The following is an 18493-nucleotide window of genomic DNA, read 5'->3' as shown; positions in this document are numbered from 1 at the left end:
GTACTCCACATTCACCAGGACTGTTCACTTCAACTTGGTGCACAACACTTTTTATGCCACTTCCGCTAAATTCTGAGTCATCCCATGCTCTCTGTAAAACCGTGGAACATGCTTTAATGCGGAGTATATAACAATGCAGCTGTGTTGCGCTGAAACCAAACGCTGATGGGGAAGACCACAGGGAACTTGCAAAAGCTCCCCCAACTGCAGAGATACATTTGAAAACCACCTCTCAGGCAGCCCTTACAACTGAGGCTGCAAATTGCGGCTGCTGAGTCTAAAAGGTGCCCAGGGAGGCGACGCCATCGGGAAGGGATCATACTAAAGTGATCAGCCCACTGGTGCAAAGGCAGCCTCTCTCGATACTGCCGATGACGAGGCCACATGGCGCCTTTGACCCCCTCTGTGCTGCGGGTCCCGGTTCTTAAAGCAGCCGCCCCTCCCTGGCCCTGCGCGCAGCTGAAAACTGAGAGCTATATTTGGTGAGGAGTGATGTCACAAGTGGTTGAGGGAGAAGCGTATAACAGGCTTGGGCGACACCGGGGACGGCACCAGTACCGCCTGCTGCCTCCTGCTGCCTCCAGACCCAAACTACTAAAGGTGAGTGAGGTTCTGCTTTTTTTTCCTGCTGGAATGCTTTGTGGGGTCTCTTGGATCTGCTGTGTAGGAAAGTGTGTTGTGTGATGAGGGGGCTTGGCCAGAGCTTTTATAACGCTTCTGCTTTGTGTTGTGTGTACAGAGGGCACAATTCATCCATGTAGGCATATGATTTAGAAACTATAAAAGGGGCATACTCAATTTTCAGTGTGCTGGGGGGAATTTTTTATTTTTTTATCCTAAATACTTGCATAACTTATTATATAAGGTCAATTAATAAAATGCACATTTATCAATCCTATTGAAATGAGGCTGCTGCTTTATTTATGTTCCTGCAGGTTTCATTCCTGCTTCCTTCATGTTTGTGTTCATTTGTTCCTTTGTTTCATTCATGCTTGTTTCTTTCCGGCCCATGTTTGCAGTCCCACGGCTCATTGCTGTGTATTATGGATCATCTGACGGTGTCTGTCCTGCTCTTCCTGCTCCCTGCTCTGCTGCTGCCTTGTGCAGCCCCTCCTCCGAGCAACAGGTGAGCATGCGGTTCCCGACACTTCCAAGAACTCTGCCAACTTACCTGGCGTGCCACGGATTATCCCTTTGCCCCGTGAGGATGAGTGCTGGCAAAGTGGAGCTTGTTCTCGGACACGATGGCTCTCTTGAGTATTGCAGATTCCTCTCTACCAAATATTGACGATGGAAGGCAAGCTGTCAGCTATGCGCACTTGTGCAGGAACCTCGAGAGATAAATGAGTGCTTCTTGCCTTTGGAGGGAATGACAAGTCTGTGTGCGTGTGTGTGCTGTATGTGATTCGATTGAAGCATGTATTCAAAGAGCAAGTGATTATTTGGTGCATCTCTCTACATTTGGGAGGAGTCCAGCTCCCCTAATGTGGCCTGTGACCCCATCAGCTCAGCTACCCTGTTTGCCCCCAGGTACATCATTTCCTCCAATGAGCAGGCAGACGATTCACCTGAGGAGGAGGGCTGGATGGTTCCAGGATTGTCCACAAGCCCGTTCCTGAGATTCACAGGGTCGCAACCTCAGAGAGCACTCGCCACTGTCAGCAGGTACTACAGTTCGGCACGTATATCAAACGCTGGATGGCATCAAATCTGTCTGCTGCTCTGCTGAAAGATATCAAAGATGGAGCAATAATTGCCCCCCGGCGTCATGGTTACATTATTGTTTCTCTGTGAGCGGAAGGCGCTTTCTGGTGTTCACTTTGTGTCTCCCTCTGCTCACTCCTTCAGCCACCAGCACCACATAGAGAAGAGGAAATGCAACACAGCCACCTGCGTCACCCAGAGGCTGGCAGACTTCCTCATCCGCTCCAGCAATGCCATCGGCACCGTCTACGCCCCCACCAACGTGGGCTCCAGCACCTACGGCAAGAGAGACCTGCTCCAGATGCCCAACTCGCTGCTTCTCTAGGGACCACTGCCCCACCCTCCTGCCTGAAGTATATGTATATATAAAACACGTGGAGCAAACGTGTCATAAGTGTCAGCGACATTGCTGTTTGTTTCTTTTCACAGTAAATGTGATGTATTATTTTTAAAAAAGCAAAAGAAAAGGAGGAATAGCATTTTGTTTTGTTGTGATTTTATAATAAAAATAATACTTAAAGGTTCAGATCTGTGTATAATGTTTTTTCCACAACAATTAATTGAAATCACGGCATTTCAGTAAGTAAGAAATGAAATAAAGCACACCTGTAAATAAACATACTATGAATCAATATCGATTTTTTGACAGTATTTATACAGAAATTGTTCAGCATTAACCGATGCTGGTTTTCAGTCTAAACCACAAATGTTTATGCAAACCTACACATGGCTTACAGATGTACAGTACAGACCACATTTCTTCTCTTAATCATTATATATATATATATATATATATATATATATATATATCGCACCAATTCCAATAGCTGGTGTTTTTCCTAAAACATCTATTCTGTACATCACCAAAAATTATTTTTAATGTATTTTTCAACTACAAATCCAGTCCAATTTAACAGAGAAAGCTTATTTCATAAAAACACCTCCAAAATCTATAAAATGTAACATTTACATTTTTTATCAAGCTAACATAAAAAGCAACATATAACCCTACCCACTGGAGAGGGGATCACCAATTATCTTAAAAGCATGGTTTCCTCTGTGTGGTCACTGCAGAAGGCCACTGTTTTGATGAATGCACAGAAAAGTTAATGCATAACAACATTTTCTGTTGGAAGTGGTTATATATGTCGATCTTTGTATGCTATTATTGTCCTCTTGACAACATTAGTCATAAATGCACTTCATTCTGTTTAATGACACCTGATAACTCTGATTTACCAACATACACTAAATATTAATCAACCAGCAAGAATCATGCCATCGCAATAAATGTGTTCTGTGCAGAAATGTGGTGTCCTCTTCGGCTGTTAAAAACCGGAATGTTGCTTAAATCGGTCCTAACTGCTATTCCCAATCATTAATGCCTTTGCTGAGTGCACACCTAATTTTAGTGTATACATTATGTCTTATTAGGATTGTCCCTGATGTGTGGTGCTGGAGTCTGGGAAATAGCTATGAGATAATAAACAGCTTTTGATAGCCACGGGCTGCTTGGCCGTCCATAGGGTTCGCAAATGAACTCCAAAAGCCTCTTGGAGAATCGTGAGTTAATGCACACTTCCATATTTAACCATGTGCCTGCCTGCCCACACACATCACTCATTTCCCCCTGACATTTAAGGCAAGTCTATCACATCAGCATTCCCTTCCCATTAGGACCCACTGTCTTGGCGCGCTCTCTGGACGCGTATGGCAAACAGCTGTCTGCTTCTTGCCCAAAGTCATAAAGTGGAAATGAATGCCTGCGAGTGTCAGAAATAGACCAAGAGCAGAGAGTGCCCGGGGGCCAGATGCAGTACAGACGAATCCATCAGCCTGCCTGGCCCGACACTGACACATTGGCGGCAGAGCGTCCCGGCCACCAATGAAAGTTTCAGTCCTTCATTTTCACGCTTGCCCTGTCCACGGCACTGCAAACCTAAAGATGTCAAACACATCAAGCAAGGCCAATGAATATAATGAAATACAAGATAAAGAGTACTGATGGAGAATCTTTCTTGCACTGTAGTGTGTGATAAAGCTTCAGGGATTCAAAGTCCAAATGGCAACACAAAGGTGCTTTTTCTTCTTAGAAAAATGTGCTCATCATCAGGGGAACATGCAGCGTTTTATAACAGGCAGCAGGCTCGATATGACTCACTCCATATACCCTTCTGTGATAAACATCAAAATTATGATGACAGGCAAAATGTTCTTTAGCCCCAGTGTCACATCACTTCTCTTTTAATCCAAGTGTGTCTAACAGCAGCACTTGTTAATAGATTAGTGAATAATAGGATCATATGTGGTCACAGATAATTTAGTGGATGAGGATTATTACAATGATGTGAGATCTACACACTCGGCACTGGCCAGGTCAAAGGTGGCAGATGCTTTTCAGGGAAATTAACATGCTTGGCACACAATGCCATCAGTTGCATTTTTCCTCTCAAGCTGGATGCAGAGAAAAGACACGCATTACATCACAGTTAATTAACAGTTAATTAACACACATTAATTAACTCGAAGACTTTAAATATTGTGATGAGAGGGGAATGGGATATATCGTATTGGTTGATCCAATCCAGCTGCCTATCCATACATACTAGGCATATCAAGATTTCGAGGCAACAATTAATTTAATGCAACATGCAGTGATCCAGTTCTTCATGTGTATTTTCCTGCACTGACTCGCTGTCTCTGAAACGGCTCTAGTAGCGCTAGGATAACGTACATGGAGGCAGCAAAGCACGTACCTTGAATCTCTCTGGACAAGAGCATCTGCCAAATGTAAATATAAATCAGTTTTGCGTTTGGGACAAAAATTGATTTCATACATGGTCAACATAAATTTATTATTTATTCACTCATAACATTTCTACATTTTTTCTTCATTTAAAATATTTTAAACGTGAAAGATCTGTCGATATTGATGTTAATGTATATACTACATATACGCTACATATAGATAACTCACATTTTGCTTCAAGGTTTGCAATGTCAAAACGTTTGCGATATTACCCTTATGGGTTGCCGTAGCTTGCTAATGCAAAGCAACATGGAGGACTTTGGAATTGAAGGCTGTAGCTAGCTAGCTAATGTCTGTTTTATTTCGCTGGAAGTGCAGTAGCTTGACGGTATAACCTATACTTCTTTTAAAAAATATATTTGTAAACAACTGAGTTTAGTACAGCTAATGTTAACAACTGTGAACTGGACTAGCTGGCTAATTGCAGTTGAACTGGCAACACTACGAAACAAAACAGGACGCGGATCGCTCTCTCTCTCTCTCTCTCTCTCTCTCTCTCTCTCTCTCTCTCTCTCTCTCTCTCTCTCTCTGTGTTCGTTCGTTCGTTCGTTCGTGTGTGTGTGTGTGTGTGTGTGTGTGTGTGTGTGTGTGTGTGTTTGTGTTCGTGTTCGTTCAGCAGCATGGCGACCGCCTCACAGTCAGAGGTGCAGTTCAGATTTGTGGTAGCAGGTGGAGGAATCGCTGGAGTTACCTGCGCACAACAGGTATGAGCTCTCCGCCTGATTTCGTAGGTCACTGTTGCTTAAGGTTCCTCTCTGCTCGACTGACGGTGGTGTCATTCTGTCCTCGGCTCCCACCAGCTGGCGTCCCAGTTTCCATCTCTGGACATTGTCCTTCTCACAGCTGCTCCGATGGTGAAGACCGTGTCGAATTTCAGACAGGTTGGTTTTTTTTGCTGTCAATAAAGGCGTTTTTTTTTTTTTTAGTTCTTTTTAGCGCGTAACTGTCGCCTTCATTTTAAAAGGTAGCTAATGCACATGCAACATCGTCTTTGAAGGTGTCTAAAACCTTGGAGGACTTTGAAGTTGAAGAGCAACCATCCAGTGTTTTAGAGGAGAAGTATCCGAACCTGAAAGTTATTCAGTCTGCTGTCACAGTCCTCCACGCCAAGCAACACGTGAGACAAAGTATATTTTAGAGTATTCCAGAATGGTAATGTTATAAGACAGTTGTGCTCAAGACACTGTCCTTCTGTCCAGACACTCCTGACTGAGAATGGACAGGTATTCCATTATGAGAAGCTGTGTGTCTGTACTGGGGCCAGGCCTAAACTTATTATCCAGGATAACCCTCATGTGTTGGGCATACGAGACACAGACAGTGCCCAGGTACTGTGCTGCTGTTGAACCTAAGCCTAAATAATGGCATTCTGTGATCTGAATAATCACCAAAGCTTTATAAGAACTCTATTTTCTCTATCTCATTCTTCAAATGTTTGTCTATCACATGTTTAACCCTCTTTGTTTTACAGGAATTTCAGAAACGCTTATCAAGTGCAAAACGCATAGTAGTTGTTGGAAATGGAGGAATTGCCTTGGAATTGGTGTGAGCAGCAACTGTCATTCATCACAGCTTTTGATCTGGCAGTTGTATTGATGTTTTCTCTTGCATTGCACCGTTTCTCTCTCATGGCTTTAGAGTGGACAGTGTGAGAAATATCTCCAGCTGTACAGAGGGTGTTTGTTTTTGCAGTATAGGGACTGATGAGTCCTAAAGTACCACATTTTAAAATGTCAATTAGACTTCGTGGATGCTTAAACCTTTCCCTAGTATACACTAAATCCCCTAAATCCCTGCACTCTTTACCCTTCTCCCATCTCACTGTTCCTGAACCCATCAGATAAATAACTAATTAAGCCCTCTGTGAGGTTAGAATGAGCATGTTAGTGTTGGGAGAATACAAAAATGTGCCACTGCGGATATCTGATCAGATGACATCTTGTGGCCAGAATTGTTACTACACTTAATGCTGTTCTCTTCCATGTGTTTGTGTGTAGGTATGAAGTGGAGGGCTGTGAGGTGATCTGGGCTGTAAAGGACAAGGCCATAGGAAACGCGTTCATTGATGCAGGAGCTGCTCAGTTCATTATCCCCTCGCTGGAGGCAGAGAAGCCAAAGAAAGCATTGCCCTGCAAGAGAACACGCTACACCACTGACAAAGACACAGCCCCTAATACAGGTATATCAGGAATTGGTCTATTTTCCTGAAAGGCCCTTTTTCCTTTTATAAATGGCTGAGAAGCTGTCTCTGAATATAATAATAGAACAATAAAACAGATAAGAGCTTTATTGTGTAGCCAAACATGATTTTTCTGCCTTGGCTATACTATAAAGTTCTGTTCTGTTTTATTCTGTTCGTATCTTATTTGTATTTTATTCAGATGAGTCTTTCCCTGGGTTTGAGCACCCATATCCAAACTATCAAAAGGCTTGTTTGAATCAGCCTTTTACATTTGGAGTAAACTGTAAAATGTGTTGCTCCTTGGGGCTTGATTGTTTGTAACACCTTTTGCACATTGGTGCATGTGTTTCGCTAGTTTAGTATAATGTGTGCTTGTATTATCATAATGTGCTGTGTTTAATAGCAGGTTCTGAAGGGCCTGGTAGTGCCTTAGGCCCGGACTGGCATGAGAGCATCAGTCTAAGAGGAGCAGAGCAGGTCTGTGTGTGAATCACCATAAACCACACCGTCTTTTGTTGGGGGCCAGTGAAAGAGTGGACTGTAGAAGTAGTCCTTGGACCCTTCTCATGTGTCTCATGTCCTCCCTACCTTCCCAGGTGTCCCACAGAGTCCATGTAGAATATGAGTGTGAAATTGAAAAAGTCTATTCTCAGCAAGAGTTCATGCAGTCCCCACTCTACACGCAGAAAACCAACTTGGGTGAGCAAAAAGCTTTCGTGTAGTGTTGAGAAAGTGTTTTCATATTTATATTAATGACCCGGTAAGCATGTGGTGAAAGAGCACCACACTTAATCGCACTGCTAGAACCTATACACTCAGTTCTTCTTTTACTAAAAATAGCTGTATTCCCCTTTTCTACAGGGGTGTGGCCAATTTATGCTCAGTTATCCAATGGGAAGACGTATGGCTGTGACTTCATCGTCAGTGCTACAGGCGTGGTCCCAAACACAGAGCCATTTCTTCATGGCAACAATGTAAGGGCTCATGCTTTCTTAATAGAATTCCAGGTCTGCCTCCATTTTGTTCAATAACACAGCTGTGCAGTATATAGTAGCATTAAAAGCACATTTCCACAGTGATTTAAATGTATTGCTCTGTCTTACACCAGTCAGCATTGAGGGAAATATGAAAGGTCATGACCGAGCACATTAATGGGGCTTTCGTATACCAATGCTAATGAGGACTCTTCTACCCTGGCATTGAAACATGACTAAGATTATGTTAGTTGCCTATAAACATAGATATTATCATTTGAATGAAATACATGGCATCAGACCAAAATAGACGAAAACAGACCAAAATAACAGACAAAATAGACCATATAATTCCAACACTCACTGAAATAATAATAATAATAATAATAAGCTTTATTTGTATTGCACTTTCTTTTTACAAAGTGCTTTACAGAGAACAGGATAAATAGAGGAGTAATAAATCTTATTACATCCTGAGATCAGTCACTTCAGGGAAGTATTAAAAGAATTAATATTAAAAGGAAAAAAATGATTTAAAGAATACAATTATAACTTAAGAGACAGTAACAAAATGAATAGTTTAAAATGAAGACCAATTTAAAACATTAATTTATGACTAAGTTAATTTACAGGCCATTTAAGACCACATTACAGCCCATCAATGAAGTAGTAGTGCAGTAGCACTGAAAACCAAAGCGCACAGTTAAAGCATAGCACAAGTGCAAGCCTGCTTGATGTATAAAATGCGTTGCGATATGGCAATCTTCTCTCAATCCCTGAGAGGATATCGGTCTTCTCTAAATCCCTGACATCAGACTTCACGGTCACTAACAACTATAGCCAAAATGTCATCTCATCTATTAGTCTTTTCTCAGTCCCTCAGAGGAGGCAGAACAGGGGGTATAAGTGTATAAGATAGAAATAATGTATTCCTGAAAAATGACTGGATAAAGTTTGATATTAGCTCTTGTTAAATTATGAAATAAAAATAGTTCTGGGTAATGGACTCAGACTCTTGGAACCTACTGTAGTTTGACTTGGCTGAGGACCATGGTCTGAAGGTCGATGAGCACATGCAGACATCTGAACCAGATGTGTATGCAGCTGGGGATGTGTGCACTGCAGGCTGGGAGCCAAGCGCCTTCTGGCAGCAGGTACAATCACTTAGCCATTCATTCATTCAGTTCATCACCTACCTGCTTTCCAGTCTGTTTTGTTTCTTGGCTGTTTCTAATAAATGGTGTTGATTAATCTGCTATTTTAGTAATGGTGTGGTGAAATGCAGATGGATTATCAGTCAGGACCAAATCTCAGATGGCTAAAATACTGGCATATCAGCAATATGCTCTTGTGATTATGTAGTGAGTGGTGCTGCCATGGCTTTTGTTCTCTGGTGTTCTGCGTCCCCTTTGTGGTAGATGCGCTTGTGGACGCAGGCGCGGCAGATGGGCTGGTACGCCGCTCGCAGTATGGCGGCCGACATCCTGGGCGAGGCCATCGAGCTGGACTTCTGTTTCGAGCTCTTCTCCCACATCACCAAGTTCTTCAACTATAAGGTGACTAGTGCACTCCCATGCCACTTGATTCTTTCTTTCTCCATCTCTCCTTTTCTTCTATTAATTTTTCCCCTTTTTCCTCTTCCTGTTTGCGCTTGGGGTCAGCTGCTGTGATGATATTTTTTTGCATTGCGAGTTGTGTATGTCCCATATTTGTCCTGTAGGTGGTGCTGCTTGGGAAGTTCAATGCACAGGGCTTGGGCCAGGACCATGAGCTGCTGGTACGCTGCACCAAAGGCCTTGAGTATGTGAAGGTTGTCTTGAGGGGGGGCCGCATGATGGGGGCAATCCTCATTGGAGAAACCGACCTGGAGGAGACCTTCGAAAACCTCATCCTCAACCAGATGGACTTGTCTCCGTATGGCCAGGAACTTCTCAACCCCAACATCGACATCGAGGACTACTTTGATTGAATCAAGCAGTTTGCTGTTTGGGAATCTTGCAGTTGCTGGACGATGAGAGGTTTTATTTTAATATTTAAATTGTCAGAGGGATGAACCACTCTAGGATGTCTAAATCAAGTAGAATATCTCCAAGTTTTTTTTTGTCTTCTTTCTATTAATGGCTGATACAATGTTTACAGAGCACCATGCAGTGAATGATATATGAATAAATATATGATATATCCCTTGTATATTTTGTTCCCAAATTCTAAAAACAAATAATACCAGCAGAGAAACGTAACTTCATAATCGCCTCAACCTTCTTGTATCTCATAATTTCAGTGTTTGCCCCAAAGGTGCAGTGATGTGTTTTGCTGCCTATAACAGAACTGTGCTACTGCTCAGTACTCAAGCACATACTCTGGATATATCTGGTTGGAGTCAAAAATAACATAAATTGTAGGATGTGATGGATTGTCCACACAGCTGTCATGTAGGTTTTCCTTTAGGTCATCATCAGGTTTACAGAAGTCATCCTCTCCTTTTTTATATTCCCCAACAATCACACGTGCGAGGACCATTACTTGTGTTTTATTAAACCCTTGCTGGTCAGGTACACTATAATTGTCAGCATAGGATGCATGTTTTGCAAAGTATGTACCTAGAAGAAAAAAGTAACATGAAACATTTTGTAATGTTGAAAATGCAAAGAACACATTAAACTCTACCCACCTTTGCCATAAACACAACCGTGCCTCCTCTTATCAGACAGTCTGCATTCAAAATTGTATTTGCAAATACTATGCACATTGTCTCTACTTGTGCCATGGAAGAGCCTTTGTTCTTCAATGTGTGATTGACCTTTGATCCTCATCAGCTGGGCTTTTTTCCTGCGGAACCCGATAGTGGTAGTCCACATGTTGACATGTATGTGCAGGTTACTTATCAAGCTTATCTGCTTTTGACATCCGAGGATCAAAGATGGGAGGATGTTTTTGATTTTCATCAGTGATAAAAGAAAATTTCTTACCTGCAGTAAAACTCCCAGAGATCCACATTCTGTATTCTGTGTATTTTTTTAATGTGTTTCTGCAGTAAGCCATGGTGTTTGGTATATCTCTCCACTTCCTTGAACTCGCTGCTGTGCAAGTCCAGAGAAACAGCCTCAGGAAGAACAGAATTGTCATAAAATTTGACTGAATTTTATGACACTTTGACACTACTACTACAGTAAAGTTTAAATTTTTTGCAATCAAAATGACTGAACATTTAGGCCATGTGTAGTACAGTCTCTCAGGTTGTACTGGGTACTGAAAGAGTATTGATGTATGATTTTGTTTTAAATCAAAGCCCTGTGAAATATGTAACAAGAGGGCAGTCCAACGTGCTTTAATCAGAGTACAATGTAGTAAAGTAGATCAAATAGGAACTGAAATGTTAAATTTAGGGTTGGTTTTCCATCATAAATTGTACCAGAAAAGGTTTCTTGGGGTCCATGGTCACCCAGTTAGAAGGCAGAGATGGAGCCTCGTGTGCACATGTACATCTGTTTCCCAAAAACAAGTATTAGTTTCACTTTCATTTCACTGCAAGTATCGCTGCAGTGACGAAAACTGACGTAAACAAGCAAATCTTTGTATGAATCTTTATACAGCTACCGGAAACTGTGGTCCAAACAGCTTGAAAAGGAGCGTGTTATCCGTTGCTTCTGCCCTGTCCTTAAGTTGGTCTGCGTTTGCCCTGAGTTTAAAAATCCAAATTTATACTTACAAAAAGAACTACGACTGGTTTAACACGTTCACATATACTGTACCAAGCCTTAATTAAACCTTAAAATGTATTCCCGAATGTGTTTCTAATTAACATGGTATTATAGTTGGTTTTACTAAGAAATAGGCTTCTTACGGCATCTGGAATCACATTACCTGAAAAATCAATCGTGATGTCCCCCGCTGCTGTGTTAATCTCTAAAACTCCCTGAGGGTTTTTTAAGTAATACCTGTCCAGGTATGAGCTGTCCAAGTATTTCCCTGGATCATCCTGCGAAGACAACTTGCCTTGTGAATATAGCAAGTTGACAGGACACAATCATCGATTAAATCAAGTATAAATAACACTGTACCTCAATTCTGTGCCACATGCCACACTCCGCTTTATAGAACCAGTACCAGGGAGTGTCTGAAGTGTCCATGGGCTCCTCATCATAAGACAGCATGTTGGCTAGGAAATAAAATTTAACACTAAACCTGTTTCAGATCTGCATAGGTGGAGAGAAGGGAAATAAGCGCACGCACACTGTACAAAGGAAACACCTGCGTCATGGGTGTGCTGCGGCACCTATGACTTGCCGGTTGTTCTCCGCGGTCAACCTAGCCGCGCTTTAGCGATTGACAGTCTAGTCATCCGTGCTGTAATTTTAATCTACCTATATGCACGATATTACTGCTTCCCCTCAAACTAACGCTTAATAAGCAAAGAGAAAAGGAGTTTTCCACATTTTTGACGAGCTTTAGTTTAGACACTTTTGCTAAATTTATAAGGACAAAATAAAGTTTACTTGATTAAAGTAAGCAAATTACTCATAAAGTTTAAACCATAAGATGACAACACTAAAACAAACTTAACAACGCGTAAATGCGGTTACTTTAAAAAAAAAAAAGAAAAAAGAAAAAAAAAAGGCTATATTGTATGAAGATGTGCTGCTGCATGAAAGCAAACATTGCTGGCAGGTATATTTTAAATGGATATTGCATCAAAACAATTAGTAATATATTTAAATAGTTTAATAAGCACCGTTCAAAAATGCTTTTCCTATTTAATATTTCTCAGAAGATTATCACAGAGTTTGACTGCCAGCTCAAACAGGGGCTATTACTACTGCAGTATTGCTATCAGCAGATCAAATTTGAAAAGATTCTACTGTACCAGTTTTTCATATTGAAGTCCTTGTATCTTGAATGGGGTTTAAATGCCTATTTTATCCAGAGAAAGTATGGTTACCTATCGCTCGTAATATGTCCATAATACCAGAACCATTCCTCTGTCATATAAGGGCCCTTGGCTATCACCAGTGCAAGTTTGGACAGATTCTACAGTACCATTTTTCCCCCCCATAAATCCTTATGCAAATTAATATACTCAATAAATATAAGCTCATTGTGGATATATATTTCTCAAAAGCTTCCCAAAATTCCAAAACAATTCCATTACCATATGAGTGTTAGCCCTGGCTCACCACAAACATTTCAGTGCATGAATGTCCTGTATGCTTATGCAAATGACAAATAAACTTGACTAGCTCTTAGCTATCATCATTACAGGTTTGGACAGGTTTCTACTGTACCATTTGTTCATGCATCTTACATGTTTATGTATTTCTCAGAATTTTCCCATAATGTCAAATATAATTACATTGCAATTGTAACCCTTGGCTATCTTCAAATCAAGTTTGACAAGATTCTAGTATACCAGTTTTTTTTATGAATCCTTGTTGAATCATTGTACCTTGAATAGAGTTTAAATGCCCATTTCATACAGTGAAAATAGGCTATTAGCTATTTCTAGGAATTTTCCTATAATGCCAAAACAATTCCACTCCCAGCCAAGAGTGGAAGCCTTTGGCTATTACCAAAACAACTCTGGGCAGATTCTACTGCACTATTTGTTCATAAATCCATATTAAACTCACAATATCTTAAGGTGAATTAATATACTCATATTGTTTTGGCTGATTTTGGTTAGCTACTTCTCAGATATTTCCCATAATGCCAAAACAATTCATCTACCATATAAGAGTAGTAGACTGTGACTATCAGCAGTGGAGGCTGCGCTGTACCATTTCTAACAACAAACACTGCTTCACGGGGACATGACAACCCTGCTGAACAGGAATCAGAGGGTCCTTAGGGCTCCTTTAGCGTTATACTAAACCTTTGAGAAAGGGATGTTCAAAATGTGCCTATTTGAAAGGAGACTATTACTTTGTATAAAGGCAGTATGACTTTAAATTAGATTTATGAAAATAATGGTACAGTAGAATCTGTCCCAACTTACACTGGTGATAGCCAAGGGCTCACACCCTTATGTGACAGGTTTTGGCATTAAGGGAAATTTCTGAATAATAGATAATCATACTGTCTCTAAGCCCCAATAACAATATTAGGAATTTTATATGGATTTTTGGAAAAATGGTATAGTAGCATCTGCCCACTTGCAGATGTGATAGGCAACGGTTACCACTCTTGGGTGGTAGTGGAATTGTTTTGGCATTATGATGATATTCTGAGAAACAGGTAACCATAATTTCATAAATAAACATTCAAACCCCATTAAAGATACAAGGATTTCAATATGGATAAAAATGTGTGTATGTATAAAAACTGGTGCAGTAGAATCCTTTCAACTCTAGTGATAGCCAAGGGCCACTCAGTTGACAGTGGAATGGGATGTATCAGCCCTGGAGTTCCCCTGCACATCTGCAATACTGCAGTAGTAATAGCCCCTGTTTGAGCTGGCAGTCAAACTCTATGATACACTTCTGAGAAACATTACATAGGAAAAGCATTTTGAACAGTGCTTATTAAGCTATTTAAATATATTACGAATTGTTTTGATGCAATATCCAGTTAAAGTATACCTGCCAGCAATTTGTACAGCAGCAGTGCTTCTTCTACACATATTTTTATAAAGTAACCACATTTACCCGTTATTAAGTGCTGTTAAGCTTATGATTTAAACTTTCTGAATTATATATTTTAATCAAGTAAACTTTTTGTTTTTATAAACGTGTGTCTAAAGCTCTTCAAAAATATTTATTAGGGAGTTAGTACATGGCAAGCAAAATACCGTAATATCGCGCGTATAGGCGAATCAACATTTCAAGCGCGGATGACTTGACCATTAATCGCTAAAGCGCGGATTGCTTGTCAAAACAATCCGTGTACATGTTCTAGTCCCATATGGCAAGCTCGTATTAAACTTCCCCTTGCAAAAAAACATGAGATTTTTTTTTTTAGTTACAGGCTAGAGGTTTCTGCCCTCTATTTAAAATAACACGGTCTCTAAACCGTTTCTTCCATTTATTAGGCAGTATATGTTTTGTTGTATTCTCACGCGAAAAAACTTTCAAACTAGTTGCCAAGGGAAGTCTAAATAAAGCATATTTCAGCATTTTAATGTAAAAGGCTGTGCAAAAACAAAAAATCTAAAATATCTGATTATTCAAAAAGGAGGTAAAGGCTGATGTTTTTTTTTTCATTGGAAAGGCACTGATAATTCAGAGTATGAGAGTATGAGGAGGTGCCTACCTCACGTGCTCTGGCCCAAAGAACCACCACACTGTTCATGGACCTTATAGATGTCTGCTAAATAAACTATTCTTTATGTGAAACTATTATTTATATAAAGCACTTTATGAAAATGTACACATTAATATTGAGTACATTACACAGTCTAAAAATTAATGTACCCAACTCATATGCGACAAGCACACATATGCATGCACACACACATAAGACAATATCTTTCTAATATACACATATATACAGACCATTAAATGTACATGTACAGTATCACGGATGTCTGAATGCATGCTGATTTGTGTATTGTGGCTTCAATTTGAAATCATGTATAATGGTTTCATCCTTAGTTTTCTGTTTTGGTCAAAGCAGTGATTTTTGTTTTACAACCAGTCCCAGGGAAACCCACATATTAGATGCCAACACCTCCCAGAGGAAAGTGTTTTGGTGAGTAGTTATTCCTAAAGGCATTGCTGTTGCTGACCACCGTAAAGGATGGTGGTATTCCTACCGAAAGATGCACATTAAATGACAAGGAAGCCTATCCAATGGCTTGTGGTGTGCATGACAATGAGGTAGAATTACGGTGAGGTAGATTAATGAAATGTATAAATTAACCCTCACACAAAAAAAATTAACAAACAAATTGTGCAGGTGGTTTGTACACACTGAATGCATGGACTGGAGATTTGTGCACATATACAGAACATACTAAGACCTAGGAGGCAGTCTGCATTTGAAGGCCCCGTTTCTAACCTGTTGTCTGACAACGCTCTTTCTTACACACCTTAAATTTGGCACCGTTTCACAGAACAGTCATGACGCTTCATGTAACGTCTCCAGGCGTACTCCCACACATTCTTCTTTTTTTTTTTAATTTGACCAACTGTTCCTACTCATTGGTTAAAACTAGAAAGTCCAGATGATGGATTGCTTCCTTCATCCTCTGATGTCAGTAAAATTCGATAAGGTACTCCGGGTAGATCTGGTTGCTGTCAAATATGACAAAGATCTTGGGGTTCATCAAGTCATCCACGCAGCTGTCGAAGAAGTTGGATATGCTCAGGTCTTTGGAGGGTGGGCGGCAGAAATGTGGGTGGCCCACAGTGTACTCGCCCACGACCACCCGTGCCAGGAACATGCACTTGTATGGAGGCTCAGATTGGAAGATGGGAGGGGCCAGACCATGCCTCTGCAGGGTGAAGTTATGCTTGCTTGTCGAGTGGCAAAACTTGCTAGAGTACTTGGCATCACGAGCAAAATAGCTTCCTGTAGACAAAGAGAGGATGTTCAATATCATATGTATCCAAGGAGTTGTTCAAAAGTTGCTTGAACTGTGGTAAACCATTTGAAGTATAATCCTAGTCCAAAAAAAAAAAAATCTATTTGGTCAAGTTTATTGCTAAAACCTCCTTTTGCTTAGTATAAATGAATATTAACAGAGAAGAATCACAATTATTAAAAACTGAAAAACTTATTTAAAGGACAGTGGCATGTGCTAATTTCATATAGCTCACAAAAACCCCTGGACCTTTGCCATAGACGTCACCGTGGCTTCCTGTTAGCCGCCAGTCAAAGTTGTACGTGCATATGGCCTGGATGTTACTATGACCTGTCCCATGAAACAGCATTCGCTCCTCAATGTCTATAACACGTTTAATCTTTCTCAATTGTGCCTTTTTCCTTTAGCAAAATGCAAATAAAAGGAGGGGAAAAACATAATTAAAAGCAGTTACAGATCAACCTTCATCATGTGTACTTTTAGCACAATAGAGGTAGTAATTTTGTAACCCAATAATATAATTAGGAATTATTTAAAATCCTTTACCATAAGCATCGACAAACGGGCACATAAAGATCACAGCATGTTGTGCTTAACTCATCAGAAATGTTGGTATGATTAGAATGGAAACTGCTGAAGTAAGCAAATGAGGTGTAAACCTGCAGAAAAACTCCCACAGGTCCAGGTTCTGTATTCTCTGGATGGATTTGATAGGCTGGACCATGGTCCTCTCAAACAGCCTGGCTACTTCTTTGTACTCAAACGTGTCTCTGCAAAGAGAGATGAGCTAACAGACAAACAATTGTTAATGCGACGACAAACATTTTCACATCACTGTAACATCTTTATCTGTTCACCCACATACACATACAGGTGTGTACCTGATATGGCTCATCGGTGTTAACTCTTTCCCAGTGACACGGTACTGGAAGAGCCAGGTTATCACAGATGAATCTGAGCACAAATGACAGAAATGTCAGTTGTAATGTAATATTAGCAAGGTGATAGTAAAACAGAGTATATAAACTGCTGAGCTTTTGGATAAAGCCCACAGAAACTACAATTATAAGAATGATGTTTGTGCACACAGATTACCTAAATCCAGTGACGGAATGCAGGGCCCTTTTTATAGGTCTCTGTTTCCCAGTTGTAACATTGATCTGTTTCATAACTAGAAAGCAAAGGTACAGAACACACACAAGATCAACCACCCCGGAAATCTCATATTAAATCATTCTTCTGATCAGTTTTGTATCCCACCTGAAAAATCTAATCTGTATGTATATTTGGGTGTATAGAAGTCCATGGAACCATGTTGATTTCTGGTGTAGTTCTGTTCAATCTGATCGCTGGTCACTGAACATCCTGCACTGGGATCAGTCTGCAGAGAACACAAACGTGCAGCTGCTAAGCAGGCTGAGCGTGCCAAGCCTGTGGAATGTTTAGTCCGATTCTCAAACACGTTGCAGACTAAGCATAATCAGGGGCGATACGTACTTCAAACATATGCCACACCCCACACTCTGCGAGGTAGAACCAGTGCCAGTTCGGTTCTGACGTATCCATTTCCTCTTCACAAGTCTCTTCTTCTGAGATCTTGGTGGGAAACATGGTGTTCTCCAGGTGTTGCTGAACACACTTGTCGTTTGTCGAGCAGTGCATCTATGAAAAAACAAACAAACCCAATTAGCCACTTAACATCCGTGACACCTGAATCAGAAAAACAAAAAACAAGCCAGCTAGACCAATAAACCCGTTAACGTTAGTGAAGTTATCAGACCAATAAACCGGTAACGTTAGCGAAGTTATCAGACCAATAAACCCGTCAACGTTAGTGAAGTTATAAGACCAATAAACCGGTAACGTTAGCGAAGTTATCAGACCAATAAACCCGTTAACGTTAGTGAAGTTATCAGACCAATAAACCCGTTAACGTTAGCGACGTTATCAGACCAATAAACTCGTTAACGTTAGCGATGGTATCAGACCAATAAACCCGTTAACGTTAGTGAAGTTATCAGCTACCTTATTTTAGCTTAGCTTAGTTTAGCCTTGTAACGAACAGCCTCTACGCTGCATTGCGTTAACCGGCCAGCTTACCTTGTCTAACGTATTTTATACCACTTGACTTGACGTGACTGATTCGGTTTATTTTCTAACGTCTACATCTACCTTGTGTTAAAAGCACCCGTCCACGGCTAATTTAATTATTAATCAAGTTTCAGTTTCCTCGGCAGCCTGTTATTGTTTATCTGTTACTTCCGTGTACGCCATCATTACGTCACTCCGCAAAAAAAAAAATGCTT

The 18493-nt window shown here is 40.6% G+C and overlaps 4 protein-coding genes across 6 annotated transcripts; 2 read left to right on the top strand and 2 right to left on the bottom strand.

The window, feature by feature from the left end:
- Positions 1–522: 522 nt before the first annotated feature.
- On the top strand, positions 523–2180 carry LOC113580199 (calcitonin gene-related peptide 2). Its single transcript, XM_027014591.1, has 4 exons — positions 523–600; positions 1020–1126; positions 1531–1665; positions 1849–2180. Exons 2-4 carry the CDS (start codon positions 1044–1046, stop codon positions 2027–2029), a joined length of 399 nt encoding a protein of 132 aa, XP_026870392.1. The 5' UTR covers positions 523–600; positions 1020–1043; the 3' UTR covers positions 2030–2180.
- A 2570-nt stretch (positions 2181–4750) lies between these two features.
- Positions 4751–9859, top strand: pyroxd1 (pyridine nucleotide-disulphide oxidoreductase domain 1). Of its 2 annotated transcripts, XM_027014585.2 has the most exons (13): positions 4751–4841; positions 5133–5217; positions 5314–5394; positions 5511–5630; positions 5713–5841; positions 5985–6058; positions 6511–6692; positions 7099–7172; positions 7292–7394; positions 7557–7669; positions 8701–8823; positions 9088–9225; positions 9390–9859. In XM_027014585.2, exons 2-13 carry the CDS (start codon positions 5134–5136, stop codon positions 9636–9638), a joined length of 1470 nt encoding a protein of 489 aa, XP_026870386.1. In that variant the 5' UTR covers positions 4751–4841; position 5133; the 3' UTR covers positions 9639–9859. The 2 variants fall into 2 exon arrangements, with proteins under 2 accessions (XP_026870386.1, XP_026870387.1); XM_027014586.2 differs by lacking the exon at positions 4751–4841 and having other exon boundaries at positions 5055–5217; positions 7102–7172.
- Positions 9860–9963: 104 nt separating this feature from the next.
- LOC113580196 (protein mono-ADP-ribosyltransferase PARP11-like) lies at positions 9964–11881 on the bottom strand. The gene is made up of 7 exons (XM_027014587.2): positions 11731–11881; positions 11534–11648; positions 11267–11348; positions 11082–11154; positions 10639–10772; positions 10341–10498; positions 9964–10269 (listed from the first exon to the last, which is right to left on the bottom strand). The coding sequence occupies exons 1-7, from the start codon at positions 11821–11823 to the stop codon at positions 10010–10012; spliced, it is 915 nt and encodes a 304-aa protein (XP_026870388.2). The 5' UTR covers positions 11824–11881; the 3' UTR covers positions 9964–10009.
- A 2517-nt stretch (positions 11882–14398) lies between these two features.
- Positions 14399–18456, bottom strand: LOC113580179 (protein mono-ADP-ribosyltransferase PARP11-like). Of its 2 annotated transcripts, none has more exons than XM_027014556.2 (8): positions 18288–18456; positions 17685–17849; positions 17448–17568; positions 17283–17358; positions 17069–17141; positions 16847–16974; positions 16437–16588; positions 14399–16174 (listed from the first exon to the last, which is right to left on the bottom strand). In XM_027014556.2, exons 2-8 carry the CDS (start codon positions 17847–17849, stop codon positions 15858–15860), a joined length of 1032 nt encoding a protein of 343 aa, XP_026870357.1. In that variant the 5' UTR covers positions 18288–18456; the 3' UTR covers positions 14399–15857. The 2 variants fall into 2 exon arrangements, with proteins under 2 accessions (XP_026870357.1, XP_026870358.1); XM_027014557.2 differs by having other exon boundaries at positions 16455–16588.
- Between the last annotated feature and the right edge of the window lie 37 nt (positions 18457–18493).

The sequence above is a fragment of the Electrophorus electricus genome, chromosome 7 (assembly GCF_013358815.1).
Source record: "Electrophorus electricus isolate fEleEle1 chromosome 7, fEleEle1.pri, whole genome shotgun sequence".
NCBI lineage: Eukaryota > Metazoa > Chordata > Actinopteri > Gymnotiformes > Gymnotidae > Electrophorus > Electrophorus electricus.
The sequence above is the reverse complement of the archived record's forward strand: the minus strand, read 5'-3'. Positions and strand labels throughout refer to the sequence as shown.

Bases quoted from the DNA above. Each gene is read 5' to 3' on its own strand.
- LOC113580199 (XM_027014591.1), top strand. From the start codon at position 1,044: ATGGATCATCTGACGGTGTCTGTCCTGCTCTTCCTGCTCCCTGCTCTG. The intron at 1,127-1,530 runs GTGAGCATGCGG...GTTTGCCCCCAG, and splicing joins GCCCCTCCTCCGAGCAACAG to GTACATCATTTCCTCCAATG. The intron at 1,666-1,848 runs GTACTACAGTTC...TCACTCCTTCAG, and splicing joins GCACTCGCCACTGTCAGCAG to CCACCAGCACCACATAGAGA.
- pyroxd1 (XM_027014585.2), top strand. From the start codon at position 5,134: ATGGCGACCGCCTCACAGTCAGAGGTGCAGTTCAGATTTGTGGTAGCA. The intron at 5,218-5,313 runs GTATGAGCTCTC...GGCTCCCACCAG, and splicing joins GAGTTACCTGCGCACAACAG to CTGGCGTCCCAGTTTCCATC. The intron at 6,059-6,510 runs GTGAGCAGCAAC...GTTTGTGTGTAG, and splicing joins GGAATTGCCTTGGAATTGGT to GTATGAAGTGGAGGGCTGTG.
- LOC113580196 (XM_027014587.2), bottom strand. From the start codon at position 11,823: ATGCTGTCTTATGATGAGGAGCCCATGGACACTTCAGACACTCCCTGG. The intron at 11,155-11,266 runs GTAGCTGTATAA...TTTGGGAAACAG, and splicing joins TGTTTGGACCACAGTTTCCG to ATGTACATGTGCACACGAGG. The intron at 10,270-10,340 runs GTGGGTAGAGTT...TTTTTCTTCTAG, and splicing joins CGGTTGTGTTTATGGCAAAG to GTACATACTTTGCAAAACAT.
- LOC113580179 (XM_027014556.2), bottom strand. From the start codon at position 17,849: ATGCACTGCTCGACAAACGACAAGTGTGTTCAGCAACACCTGGAGAAC. The intron at 17,359-17,447 runs GTGGGATACAAA...TTTGCTTTCTAG, and splicing joins ATACAGATTAGATTTTTCAG to TTATGAAACAGATCAATGTT. The intron at 16,975-17,068 runs GTACACACCTGT...TTTGTCTGTTAG, and splicing joins ACACCGATGAGCCATATCAG to CTCATCTCTCTTTGCAGAGA.